The 14926-nt window shown below is 38.6% G+C and overlaps 1 protein-coding gene across 6 annotated transcripts in view; it reads left to right on the forward strand.

Moving 5' to 3' along the window:
• STX17 (syntaxin 17) overlaps positions 1-14926 on the forward strand; it is an 86332-nt gene that overhangs the window by 61919 nt on the left and 9487 nt on the right. For 4 of the 6 annotated variants that reach the window (XM_055578657.1, XM_055578658.1, XM_055578659.1 and 1 more), the window contains exons 7-8: positions 7209-7295; positions 8038-14488. In XM_055578657.1, the coding sequence (XP_055434632.1) occupies positions 7209-7295; positions 8038-8277 (327 nt within the window). In that variant the 3' untranslated portion in view covers positions 8278-14488. Of the gene's footprint in view, positions 1-7208; positions 7296-8037; positions 14489-14926 lie in introns of those variants that run through there. The other 2 variants (XR_008713715.1, XR_008713714.1) reach the window with 1 other exon arrangement.

Below are 14926 nucleotides of genomic sequence, written 5' to 3' on the forward strand. Positions count from 1 at the left end.
TTTTCCCATTGTGTATTGCCTCCTTTGTGTGAGTTTATTTCTGGGCTCTCTAATCTGTGCCATTGATCCATGTGTCTGTTTTTGTGCCAATACTGTGCTGTTTTTGTTACTGTAGCTTTATAGTATTGTCTGAAGTCTGGGAGAGTTGTGCCTCCTACTTAGTTCCTTTTTTTGGCTGTGCTATTGTACAGGAGAGAGGGATCAAGACCATCCCCATGGAAAAGAAATGCAAAAAAGCAAAATGGCTGTCTGGGGAGGCCTTACAAATAGCTGTGAAAAGAAGAGAAGTGAAAAGCAAAGGAGAAAAGGAAAGATATAAGCATCTGAATGCAGAGTTCCAAAGAATAGCAAGGAGAAATACGAAAGCCTTCCTCAGTGATCAATGCAAAGAAATAGAGGAAAACAACAGAGTGGGAAAGACTAGAGATCTCTTCAAGAAAATTAGAGATACCAAGGGAACATTTCATGCCAAGATGGGCTCAATAAAGGACAGAAATGGTATGGACCTAACAGAAGCATAAGATGTTAAGAAGAGGTGGAAAGAATACACAGAAGAACTCTACAAAAAAGATCTTCATGACCCAGATAATCACGATGGTGTGATCACTGACCTAGAGCCAGACATCCTGGAATGTGAAGTCAAGTGGGCCTTAGAAACCATCACTACAAACAAAGCTAGTGGAGGTGATGGAATTGCAGTTGAGCTATTTCAGATCTTGAAGGGTGATGCTGTGAAAGTGCTGCATTCAATATGCCAGCAAATTTGGAAAACTCAGCAGTGGCCACAGGACTGGAAAAGGTCAGTTTTCATTCCAATCCCAAAGAAAGGCAATGCCAAAGAATGTTCAAAATACCGCACAATTTCACTCATCTCACATGCTAGTAAAGTAATGCTCAGAATTCTCCAAGCCAGGCTTCAGCAATATGTGAACCGTGAACTTCCAGATGTTCAGTCTGGTTTTAGAAAAGTCAGAGGAACCAGAGATCAAATTGCCAACATCCGCTGGATCATGGAAAAAGCAAGAGAGTTCCAGAAAAACATCTATTTCTGCTTTCTTGACTATGCCAAAGCCTTTGACTGTGTGGCTCACAATGAACTGTGGAAAATTCTGAAAGAGATGAGAATACCATACCATCTGACCTGCCTCTTGAGAAACCTGTATGCAGGTCATGAAGCAACAGTTAGAACTGGACCTGGAACAACAGACTGGTTCCAAATAGGAAAAGGAGTACGTCAAGGCTGTATATTGTCACCCTGCTTATTTAGCTTCTATGCAGAGTACATCATGAGAAACGCTGGGCTGGAGGAAACACAAGCTGGAATCAAGATTGCCGGGAGAAATATCAATAACCTCAGATATGCAGATGACACCACCCTTATGGTAGAAGTGAAGAGGAACTAAAAAGCCTCTTGATGAAAGTGAAAGAGGAGAGTGAAAAAGTTGGCTTAAAGCTCAACATTCAAAAAACGAAGATCATGGCATCTGGTCCCATCACTTCCTGGGAAATAGATGGGGAAACAGTGGAAACAGTGTCAGACTTTATTTTCTGGGCTCCAAAATCACTGCAGATGGTGACTGCAGCCATGCAATTAAAAGACGCTTACTCCTTGGAAGGAAAGTTAAGACCAACCTGCTGCTGCTACTGCTAAGTCGCTTCAGTTGTGTCTGACTCTGTGCTACCCCATAGACGGCAGCCCACCAGGCTCTCTGTCCCTGGGATTCTCCAGGCAAGAACACTGGAGTGGGTTGCCATTTCCTTCTCCAATGCATGAAAGTGAAAAGTGAAAGTGAAGTTGCTCAGTCGTGTCTGACTCTTTGCGACCCCATAGATGGCAGCCCACCAGGCTCCTCCATCCCTGGGATTCTCCAGGCAAGAACATTGGAGTGGGTTGCCATTTCCTTCTCCAATGCAGGAAAGTGAAAAGTGAAAGTGAAGTCGCTCAGTTGTGTCCGACTCTTAGCGACCCCATGGACTGTAGCCCCCAGGGTCCTCCATCCATGGGATTTTCCAGGCAAGAGTACTGGAGTGGGGTGTCATTGCCTTCTCCTAGATAGCATATTGAAAAGCAGAGACGTTACTTTGCCAACAAAGGTCCATCTAGTCAAAGCTATGGTTTTTCCAGTAGTCATGTATGGATGTGAGAGTTGGACTGTGAAGAAAGCTGAGTGCCGAAGAATTGATGCTTTTGAACTGTGGTGTTGGAGAAGACTCTTGAGAGTCCCTTGGACTGCAAGGAGATCCAACCAGTCCATTCTAAAGGAAATCAGTCCTGGGTGTTCATTGGAAAGACTGATGCTAAAGCTGAAAACTCCAATACTTTGGCCACCTCATGTGAAGAGTTGACTCATTGGAAAAGATTCTGATGCTGGGAGGGATTGGGGGCAGGAGGAGAAGGGGACGACAGAGGATGAGATGGCTGGATGGCATCACTGACTCAATGGACATGAGTTTGAGCAAACTCCGGGAGTTGGTGATGGACACAGAGGCCTGGTGTGTTGCAGTCATGGGGTCGCAAAGAGTCAGACACGACCGAGCGACTGAACTGAGGTTTTCTTTGTAGCAAACAGTCTTTCCCTAGTTGCAGCCAGCAGGGGCTACTCTCTAGCTGTGGTGTGTGGGTTTCTCATTGTGGTGGCTTCTCTTGTTGAGGAGCATAGGCTCTAGGGTGCTCAGGCTTCCGTAGTTGTGGTGCCAGGATTAGTTGCCCCACTGCATTTGGGGTCTTCTCAGAACAGGGGTCAAACTGTGTCCCCTGCACTGCAAGCCAGATTCTTAACCACTGGACCACCAGAGAAGCCCTCTTGCTTTGTTCTTTTTCTTCAGGATTGTTTTGGCAATTCTGGGTCTTTTATGGTTCCATATAAATTTTAGGATTATTTGTTGTAGTTGTGGGAAAAATGTTGTGGGTAGCTTGATAGCATTAAATCTGTAGATTGCTTTGGGTAGAATGACCATTTTAACAGTATTAATTCCTTCAATCCAAGAGCATGTAATATCTTTCTGTTTCTTTGAATCATCTTTCCTTTATCAATGTTTTATAGTTCTCAGCATGTAAGTCTTTCACCTCCTTGGTCAAGTTTATTATGCCTAAATATTTTTTTATGTGATTAAAAGAAATTTTTAAATTTTAATCTTATATCCTGATACCTTCATGAATTCATTTGTCAATTCTAGTAGTTTTTACGTGGAGTTATTAGGGTTTTCTATATACTACACAGCTATAAAGAAGAAGGAAATAATGTCATTTGCAGCTACATATATGAACCTAGAGATTATACTAAGTGAAGTCAGAAAGAGAAAGACAAATACCATATGATATCACTTATACTTGGAACCTAAAATATAACACAAATGAATTTATTTACTGAATAGAAGCAGACTCACAGACATAGAGAACAGACTTGTGGTTGCCACAAGGGTAGGGGGTGAGGGAGGAATCAACTGGGAATTTGTGATTAGCAGATGCAAATAATTAATACTATGTACAGAATAAATAAAGTCCTACCCAATCACACAGGGAAATATATTCAATATTCTTGTACTAAAACATAATGGAAAGGAAAAAAAATTATTCAGCTTTTTGAGATCAACATTATCCTTCCTCACCCAACCACACCTCAGCATATTTTCTTCTCTTAAGAACCTTTGATTCTCTAATGTTTCTTCTAGAATCTAATTTCTCAGCTTTTCAATACTAGTTATTTACTCTAGTTTGTGGATTTATTTCTCAAAATGTAACACCTAAAATTGAGTACAGTAAATTGTTTGAAGCATTTTACTTTTTTATGCTTCTGAATCAGAAGCAGCTAAATGCTTGAAATTTCTGAGTTAGGTATCTGTAGAATCTGTTAATATAGTTGTGTATGAAAGAGAAGTATATAATAAAAAAAATCCAAAAATATTTGTTTTTATAATCATGATTTATTCAATTTTTAAAACTCATAATCTGATCTAATTCAGTTTGTAAAATCTGTACATGTAGGGTTACACAAATATTTGCATTTGCTGAAAATCATCAATATTTACACAATAAAATGGATGAGTTACAATGTATGTAAATTATACCTCAAAGTTGATATAAAAAGAAAACTAAACATGTACAAGTTATATTTCTTATTAGGTTATATAAGCACTCCTAGCCCCTAATCTAAGAAAGATTTGTATAAGAAAATTTTGGGTATAGCCATGGCTCTATACAGATGTCCTATTTATAATAGTCTGTGTAAAGACATGAGACAGAATGCTATTAGGCAAACGCTCAAAGGAGAACCCCTGATTACTGTTCCCAGGGTGACTGAGTTCTCATGACCACATGGTCAAGGACTCAACAGAAACTCCATTTAGACACGATATGATTTGGAAACATAACTAAAGTGACCACATCCTTTCATTATCATCACATGGACATGATAGTATTTAGGCTAATTAACCATGTATTTATGGAATGCTTTTTGTGTGCATAGTATTGTGCTAAACTCAGTACAATGAAGAATAGAGAACAGTATTAAAAAAGAACCTATAGGACAGTCACGTTAGTTACACAAAATTGTGAATGTGCTTAATACCATTGAATTATACACTTAAAAAAATGTAAATTTTATATATACTTTCACCATAATAAGTAAGTACTTGCAAAGCCGTTAAGAGATCCATGTATATTTCAGTAAATGTTAATTATTATCTACTAGACACCCTGATTTTTTTTCTTCAGCCTTATTGCTCAAGTGCCCTCTTCTGTTCTTGTAACTGTGGAACCAGCCCTGTTTCTAGTTAAGAGGAATTAGAAAAACTCTGGGCCATTTGCTCAATAGCTTGTCACTATTGCTGCTCATCCAGTTTTGTCTCTACCTTTTGCCATATCCTGTATGGCTTTTATACTTAAGTTTTACTCCCAGTGCATAAAAACTGGGTTGTAATTGATTAGATCAGATTCTTCCATTTATTATTTATGTGACCTTCAGAATGTTAACAACACTTAGCTTTGTAAATTGATGGGTGGACTCCATGAGATATTGTCTTATTTCTCACTCCCTTCCCTACCCTTGGAGTAGGAAATGCCAACCCACTCCAGTATTCTTGCCTGGAGAATTCCATGGACAGAGGAACCTGGCAGGCTATAGTTCATGGGTCGCAAAGAGTAGGACACAACTAAGCGACTAACACACACACACCATTCCCTTCCCTGACCCACTGCATTCTTGCCTTTGTCCCTCCCTGTTTGATTCCCTCTTTGCTTAGAATTCTACTTTTGCCACCACCAATACCTTTAGACATTTTAGTACTATAGTTCCTATAGTCCGTTTCCTATTACTGGAATCCCCTAATGTCAACACCATACTTACCCACCCTGCTTATTGCCTACTCTAGGCCAGTAGACTCTGCCTGTGTATCATAGTGTTTATGTGCCTGTTTCTGGGCTTTTCTGTGTATATGAATGCATATAATTAAGGTGAATATATTATCTATCTTTGGAGCTCAGAACCAAGATAGCTTATTTGGTTGGGATCTAAGACTAAAGCTGGCCTTGAAAGCTGGCTGGAATTCAGAGAGAAGAATAAAGGAACATACCTGGAATTTTTGCATTTGTTTCTTAAACCTGTACTTTCCAGGCACATTAATAAAACTGTACAACTACCAACAAGGGAAAACAATTCTTCATAGTTCTGATTCAAATGCCCAAATTTCATTCTGCTTGACAAGTATTAACTTAATAAATCACATTTCCCTTCAGAATCTTAGGTGCTCTTATAACTGCTTATTAAGATTCTGTTATTTTTTTCAGGCAGGTAAGGAAACCTAAGTCAGTGTTGAATCCATAAACATATTCTTAGATTCTTTGGAGAATTGTTTTCCTTTAAAAAGGAAAAGTCTATTCATTACTCTAGTTTGAGAAAACTACAGTGATCCTCATAAATGGTTTAAATAATTGTTTAAGGGATGCTGAGAACAATATGAGGTGCCAGTGTTAAGTTGATGGTTGTCAGATTTGGGAGGCCTAGGTCAATGAAAGCAAACAAGTAAATCAGAAGCAAAAGGGAAGGTTGGTAGATAGGGGTGAGGAGGCTTTGTTGTTTGGGGCTTGGTGTCCTGTAGTAGAATAAAGTTGTATATGTATAGTTTGGCCCAGCATAAAGAACCAAGATCACAGTGGACAAATAGGGTCCAGATTGAGCTCTGAATGGAGTCTAATTTGGCATTTAGCTGGGGTTGAAGAGGGATTCTCTTCTTTTTTCTGTGAATTAAAAAAAAACCCCTCAAAAGTTGATGTGATCATGCTTACATGGGTTTGTTTATACATGTGTGAGAACTAATCAAAGGATATGCCCTAAGAATTGGTTGTATATTATATGTAAATTCCATATAAATATAGTTTTCTAAAAATGGGAATATATTCCTCTGTCAGGTAGTGAGTTCTTGTCACTAGAGATGTTTGAGCTGAGATTCAGTGGCCACTTATCAGAAGTGGTATATTGGGGTTTCACATAGCCGAGGGGAAAATTGCACTTCCACCCAGAGATTCTGTGTTTCTGTTGTGTCAGCACAGGTGTTGCCATTTTATGTAGAAGGCTTTATTAATATGTTTGATCTGAAACATTTTAACTTGTCATGATTTTTAAATGTATTGAAGTGTACAGGTGTAAAACATGGTACAATAAATCCATTCACTGCTCCCTAGTGCATATCACAAATGGAACAATTTTATGGCAGATCAAGCCATATTATATTTTTATTCCTAAAACATAATAACTTGTGTTTATTGGATCAAGGGCATTTAACTCCTGAGACAGATTTGCCTGTTTTAAACTGAGTCTTCAAAGAAGATAAGTTAGAAAGGGTTTTGGTTTGATTTTGTTTTTTTCCATCAAACCTCACATGACACGTAAATGCTTATTTGGATGTTTTTCCTCCTGGAAAGTAGATTCATTTGGAGAATAATATGTTTGTATGTTAGAATGGATTTTAGTGTGAGATGCTTTTTCTATAAAGGGGCCACCCTTTTCTTGTGTAATAATTAAGTCACCCTCTTTTTTTCATACAAGTGAATTTGTACTTTCAACATGGTTTATCAGATGCTATTAATGAACCGCTATTAAGACTGCAAGGCTGCAGTACCCAGGGCTCTGATTACAGGAATTAAAGTAGTGTGTATTGGCTGACTGCTGCTCCCCAGCAGGAACGTTCACTCATAATTCCTTTGCATCTAGTCTCAGCAGGAGAAGATTGACAGCATTGAAGACCATGTCAACAGTGCTGCTGTGAATGTTGAAGAGGGAACCAAAAACTTGGGGAAGGTAAGATTCTGCTCCTGCTGACAAATCAATGGTACTCTGGCTCTCAGGAATCCCTAGTATTAACCCAATTGATCTGTTCTCTTTAATGTTGAGGGAACCAGCAATTAAGAAAATAAGGAAGAAATGACACATAGGTAGTGCAGGAAATCAATGGTTGTAATATTCTACTCTTAAGATTCCTTCTGTTGGGAGAGAAATTTTTTCAGAGAGGGAGTAAACTGAAGCCCTGCTATATGGCAATTGGTGTTACAAAAGAATATTTTTGGGGGTTCAGGAGAGGAGTAGAGAGGGTTGCCAGAATCCAGTAGGGGCCAAAGTTTAGGGACGTGACAGCACACATGGTGTGGGTCCATCTATTTCCCACAGAACACGGCTTTTAACCCCAGGTACATCGCATGGAATAATCTGTGTGCAACATAAAAGCTTTGGGAGTATCTGTGGCTACTGAAACTGTTTAAATACGCTAGCTAGATAGTTAGTGGATTGACTGTTTTGCAAGTAAAATCAATCTGTAGCAGTCCACTCTTTGTAGCTCATTTTTCTAAGTTCTGAGATCTGGAGCAGTTAGAGTACCTGTGGAATACTTTCTCCCCTCCCCCAACCCCAGAACAATCTCTAAGGTTAATTATGTACCACGAGTTAAAGAGGCATTGCCAGGAGTAATGAGAGGAAAATGCATATCACCACAGGGAGATATTCTCAACTCAATTTCTAAATTGAATTTTTTTTTTTTTTTTTACAGGCTGCAAAATACAAGCTGGCAGCTCTGCCTGTGGCAGGTGCACTCATCGGAGGAGTGGTGGGGGGTCCGATTGGCCTCCTTGCAGGCTTCAAAGTGGCAGGAATTGCAGCTGCACTTGGTGGTGGGGTGTTGGGCTTCACAGGTGGAAAATTGATACAAAGAAGGAAACAGAAAATGATGGAGAAGCTCACTTCCAGCTGTCCAGATCTCCCCAGCCAAACTGACAAAAAATGTAGTTAAAAACCAAACTTCAGTATTATTGGTGCCAACATGTCTATCCTAATGACTACCTTTGCTGCTGTTGGACACCCAGTCAGCTTTCAGAACATGATTATATCCAAATAATGGCTGTAGATGCTCAAGTGGGATTGAACTGTGATAAGAGGATATATTTTGTTGTTTGCTGGGGTATTAATGGGGATGTGAGAAATTGAGGAGCCTGGACTGAGGGTGTACAATATTTGTCAGGTAAAGTTAAAGAACTGCCAGGGAGCAGATTTTCTACTTGGAAATGTGAAAACCGAACCTATAACTTTGATCAGGACTTGTAATCTGTGTACATGTTGGGTTATGGAAGGACTGTTTTCAGAATAGTTTCTTCCGTGACCCTGACTTGGAGACTCCAAGGCTAAGCATATTGTAAATATGCTTCTTTAACTCCTAAATATACATTATTTAGACAGTTTAGTGGAGAAAAGAATGGAAGTTCAGGAGCTTTTCACATCAAATAGGGAAATCAGGATGTAGCAAGGGACCCAAGTGAACTACATACTGGAGTCCATTTGGTGAGCCCTATTGCTGTTTGATCTAACACTGTTCTCCAGTAAAGGAAATAAATATTGTAAGAAAATGGAAAAAGAGGCCCAATTTCTCCTTCAGATATCTTAATTTGTGACACTAGCTTCTTCTCTGAAATCTTTCTTCTGCCTCTCTGTACATAAAGAACACAGAGTCTCAAGTCAGCCTATCTCTTAACACCTCAGATATCTAGTCCCCTCTGCCTTCCCGTAATTTTGAAAAGTTCTTTGACTTATGGGATGAATTCTACCAATGTGTAATGAAGACTTTTCTCATAGTCTGTTTTTTTTTTTTTTTTTCTTTTTTTGGTATTGTAGAGAGAGGTGTTGATCTCCAAACATTGTTAGAGTTTGGGCTAAAAAATAAGCAAGGTGGGGATAACCAGATCATTTCTTGGGGCATCTTACAATTTCAAGGGGCTCATGTACTTGCCATGCAGTGAGTCTTTGACCCTATTTTTTTTTGTCTTTTCAGCTGGCAATTGGAGGAGCTAAGAACTAGCTTTCTACCTCACTTCCATTACTACCATCCTTTTCCCTAGGTTTTACTATCTCCTGTGCTTTCCTTCACTTTGTTCAGCTGCCTTTCTTCCCAAGAATAGCATTCATGCTTGCCTTTTCTCACATTCAAGGTTGATGATGGACAAGGCCTGGCGCCAAGACTCAGTCCTGGTGGAGGATTTGTGGTGCTAATTTCAACACTTGACATTGATAGCAAGCATGACCCAGCCCAACCCAATGTCTGTCTCAAATAGCAGAGAAATTTTAAATTTAGGAAAAAAGAATTTAAGATTATGGGCAGCCTCATCTTGTACCCTCAACTCATCTGAAGTAGGAAGGAACCACCTTTTGCCTTGTTCTTTATTCTATTCTGAGGACAGAGGAAAGAGCACCTATACCATAAAAGATGTGAGCTCTCTGCTCAGGAACAAGATGGATTCATCAGGTGGTTGAATGGTTTATCACTTCTCTCTTGCTGAGTTTACTCTTAATAACTTTTATTGATTGCTGCCTTTTACTTGTATGTCTAATCTAAAGAGACCTTTCTCTTTCATACTTTTTGCTTCTCACCAATGAATTCCAATGAGGCAACACACCATTTCTTATTGTCACTGAATAACTGGAAAACATATTGGTCCCTGCTGACTTATATCTTTAGTATAATACCAGGGAGGGAGTACTTTGAAATTCAGTGTCAGATTCTGATCCAGATTAGATACCTGTGAGGTTGGGATAATTACTTTTGAGCTCCACCTTTTTATGTTTTCTGATCCTTGCTGTCCCTTTAACACAGGATGTTTAAGTCAGAATGAGGATCAGAATTGCCCAGGGTGCTAATTTAAAACAGAATTCCTATACTTCAATCCCATGGGTTCTAATAATAGCCATTCTGATCCTGTCAGCTAAAATGATAAATTTAAGATATAGCTACATCAAGATTCAGCTGAACTGCTGAATTCTGTAATTTCTAGTATTTACCCTTCAGCATAGCCCAGTCTTCATCACTGCATATTATTTCTATTCTGCCAATCTAAAATTGGCTAGCTCACCATCTTAACAGCACTAGGATTCATTATACTGTCAGGCTGGTTTTACTCAAGACCTGGTGGAGGAAAGAGGCCTATTGTTGACCCTCACATTTTGTTTTGGGATCTTTCCTTTTCACTGAGCTAGTGTGGGCCATCAATATATGTGCTCATATAGGCCTTAATTTTTTTTTTTTTTTTTTACTGTTCACCAGGATGGGAATATTACTCTAGCTAGAGTAATATTTTATGCTTAGGTAAGTTACAGTCCTTCTTTAAAGTTTTATAATTTAAAATTATTTGGAAATTGTATCTAATTTCCTCATTAAGAGAGCCTAATAGCCAACTTTTTGTAGAAATTTCTGTAAGTGTTTAATCAACTATGAATGATATACCTATAAACTGTAATGTGTTAGAAATATAAATTAGTCAGTATGACACAGAAACCAGTCTTAAAATTGAATTTAATGCCCTGTAGTATCAGATTAAATTTATCTTCTATATGATTCATGTATTATTTTTACTGCAGCAAGTTAGAAGTAAGGAACATTTTAAGTTCTTAAAATTTACTGAGGCTTATTTGGTTACAGGCAGCATTCCTACAGCCTTGTTGATATAATAACCTGAGAATTTATCTGTAGAGCAGAGACTGAAACTTTTTGGTTATAATCTATAGTAAAAAAAAAAAAATGCATTTATATAAAAACTCAGCATATGCATTATGGAACAATACTTTATGTTCAGTGTAGTTTGTTTTTTATTGTTTTCTCTTTTAAAATATGCTAGTTAGGCAATGGCACCCCACTCCAGTCCTCTTGCCTGGAAAATCCCCTGGGTGGAGGAGCCTGGTGGGCTGCAGTCCATGGGGTCGCTAAGAGTCAGAAACGACTGAGCAACTTCACTTTCACTTTTCACTTTCACGCATTGGAGGAGGAAATGGCAACCCACTCCAGTGTTCTTGCCTGGAGGATCTGAGGGACGGGGGAGCCTGGTGGGCTGCCGTCTATGGGGTCGCACAGAATCGGACACGACTGAAGCGACTTAGCAGCAGCAGCAGCAGTTGTAACCTATGAAATTGATTTCATTATCTACTAGTAGGTGTTGACATTTAGTTTCTAAAAAGAAAAAAAAAAAACAAAAACCCTTATAGAGGAACTGATACTTATGGAATATTTTCTGTTGGTCAGGCACTTCACTAGGCATTTTATAGGTAAAGAAACTGGGTCTCAGAGAAACTAATTTGCAGACAGTTAATTCAACTGCAAAAAGGTGAAGTCAGGATGTAAACTAGGTCTGTTGAACTACAAAAACTTCTGTACTCTCATACTGTGCTGCTTCTGTATATAAAATTGTGATGAGCTAGTCACTCTGCTTCACCCAAACACCCATATATTCTGTAAGGTAGGCTTGGTTTGAAATTATGTGTGCCATTCATTTACACTTTTCTTAAAATCTTCTTTTTCCTCACCAAATGTCCAGCAACCTCAGAGTTTTTAATGGTTCAGACAGTAAAGAATTTGCCTTCAGTGTAGGAGAACAGGGTTCAATTCCTGGGTCGGGAAGATCCCCTGGAGAAGGGAATGGCTACCCACTCCAATATTCTTGCCTGGAGAATTCCATGGATAGAGGTGCCAGGTGAGGCTGCAGTCCTTAGGGTCACAGAGAGTTGGACACAGCTGAGCGACTAACACAAACACATGCAATGCAGAAGTACATAGTGCTGAATCTGGTCCTTAGACTATAAAAGTGTTTCCATCCCACACATATCCTACACATTTCCTTATCTTTGTGGATCATAGTTATCACTTAAGCAGTGTTTTTTATATTGCATTTTAAAATAAGCTCTGAAGTAATGTTTTAAAACAATTATAACTCATAGAGTCAAGTTATTATCCTTTACCATAGTACCCTTGGGAGGCCATGTACTTACTGTAGTGATGCTAGTATTACTTAGAATATTTTTGAAACTTTTCTTTTGGAATTGGCTTTGAAGACATTTTACAAATCATGTAAAAAAGCCACCTCAGTGTTTATTAGTCACAGATTGTCCTCCTTTATCCTTATGACGTCTTCTTTCCTTAGTTTTGCTTTTCTTGTGCTGATTTAGCTCTCTACCCACCTGTGCAGGAGCCAATACCCTAAGAAGCCCCAGAAGATGGGTGTGTTGGCCAGAGTTCCAGGAGCAAGAATTTTAGGTTATACTGAAACTGAGTGCTGTATAGGGAGAATTCTGTGAATCCAAAAACCACCCTCTGTAGGCTGCATAAGTGCCATAAGTAATTTGCACAGGAGTAAGGACTGAAGTATCTATGAATCACAAAAGGCTGTAGAAACTTAAGTATAAACAATTGTGTACAGCATTTTTCTCCAGTGAAAGTCACAGAAGCCAAACCAAGCCATTCTTTGTTCTCAGGGTCCCCTTTGCCCTTCATTGCTGCCACTCAAAATCTCTGGGAAGAAGGACAAAAAAGAACTTGGGGAAATGGTTCTCCTGTAAAACGGCATTTTCTTCTCTTGTGATGAAGTATGACATGGTGGTGGCTATCAGTGCTCGAAACTTTAATTAGTGAGAGGCCTAATAAAAAATAGGGAAGCTTCCCTACTAGCCTAAATTAATGTAAACAGGTCAGGTTTTGTTTGTGTTTTTATCAACACGTCATGTTTCTAACAGGAGTTTCTTACTATTTATGCTGATTAATTTGACACCATTTTACAAAGACACTTATTGGGTATTATAAACAGTCAATGGTAAAAGATCCATATATTATCTATATTACTGCCCTCAGAGATTATTGGTATAGACAAGTAAAACATCTATGCAATATTAACAAAAATAAATTTATTTAAAAACATGAAAGGTGTCAAAGGCAAGTGATCTCCCCAAGGTTAAAGCTACTTAACACAAAAGTTAGAATTATAACCATGGTTCAAGAAAAAAAATTCTCAAATAATTTAACTGAGTTTCTGTTATGCCGTATCAAGTTGCTTGCTGAAGTTTGTGGTCTTTCAGACCAACATTAACATTCCAAATCAGTCAACAGCTCTAGTGGAAAGAGAATTCACTGGGGAATCAGGTCAGGGTTTTAGTTTCGTCTTTGTCTATTGTAGTAAGCTTTTACTCAGGGTGGCTGCTTTCTCCCATTCTCTAGCCAGGGATTCCCCCAACCTAACATTGTCCATTCTTTATATTTAGCCTCCTCCTGGGTCTTGTCAACTGTTTGAATATTAGTTTTTTTCATTTCTTACATCTATTCATAGCCATCACTCTAGTAAAAGACTATATTACCTCACATCCCCTACCTCATCCTCCCCAACCTTAGACCATTCTTCACATCACTGCCACAAAAGTCATCTTTTATTTTTTGCTGAAATATTTTCAGCAGCTCCTATTGAATAGCCGATCAAGTTTTTCCCTTCCATATTTTGGCCCCAGCTTGTCTCTTCAGACTCACTACTCACCATATGACAGTGCCACTGAAAACCAGACATTCTATAAGAATGATTTTAAGGTTTTTCTATGGTGAAGGGACAAAATGGTTATAAACTATGTTTACATTTTTTCCAGACTAATTTCTGTAACATTACATTTTACAAAACTAACCAGCTGAGTTTTGTTTAAGCTTTTGAACAAGCCTAAAAGTTGTTTCCTAAGGAGAAGAAATCTTTTGTCCCCCCCCCCCAAGAAGAAAGTATATTCAATTTCTTAACCTTCAAACAATGTCAGTCTTGCCACCTGTGCATTGGATAGCCAAAACTGTGAGGATTTTAATTTAGCAGCATAGATACTCCAGACTAGAATTGACTGTTGTCAAGCTCCTCTGAGAAACTTGACTGATCAATATTTGAGGAAAGCACTCAAGAGTACTTCTCAAGTACTAGAGATTAGTATTTCTCAAGTACTAGAGATTGGTTAATCACTAAAAAAGATGTTTACCTGGGTTTTATTAATTAACCCCCCAGTGATGTCTACCATTTTATTATTAAAACCTTTGGTGTTAGCAAGGGTCAGCACAAGAAAAGGCCCAACAGAGAATTTCTACAATTCTGTAAAGCCTCCTGAATTCACTTGTGTTGCTGAGTGGTGCTTATATAAGGAAACATGCAATAAATTCACTTGTTCAACAAACATTTAACTGAATGCCTGTTGTATGTTGGGTGTCAGTGCCATATGTAGAAAAATATTAGACCTATAGAATCTACCCTTATAAACCATTCAGGCTAATGAATTCAGACACTCAAAGCAAGTAAATCACCATAAAACATGGTAAGTACCCTAAAAAAGGAGAGCAAAGTATGAAGATACAGAGAATGGAGTAACTTGTTCTGCCTGGAAAAGAAGGGGAGGACTTTGTAGAACATGGGGTATTTGAGCAGTGCTCCGAAGAAGAATATGCCTGACTGAAGACTGGATTTGTAAGCTTTTAAATGGCAAAAGAATTGCAAGTAGAAAGGGTTCAAAACATGAACAAGTATAGTGTGCTTAGAGAAAACGAAGGAGTTAAATGTGAGTGATGAAGCTGGTTAGACGAGTATACAGACCAGGGTAGTTTTTATACCTGTGTGTAT

This window comes from Bubalus kerabau, chromosome 4 (genome assembly GCF_029407905.1).
Source record: "Bubalus kerabau isolate K-KA32 ecotype Philippines breed swamp buffalo chromosome 4, PCC_UOA_SB_1v2, whole genome shotgun sequence".
Lineage (NCBI taxonomy): Eukaryota > Metazoa > Chordata > Mammalia > Artiodactyla > Bovidae > Bubalus > Bubalus kerabau.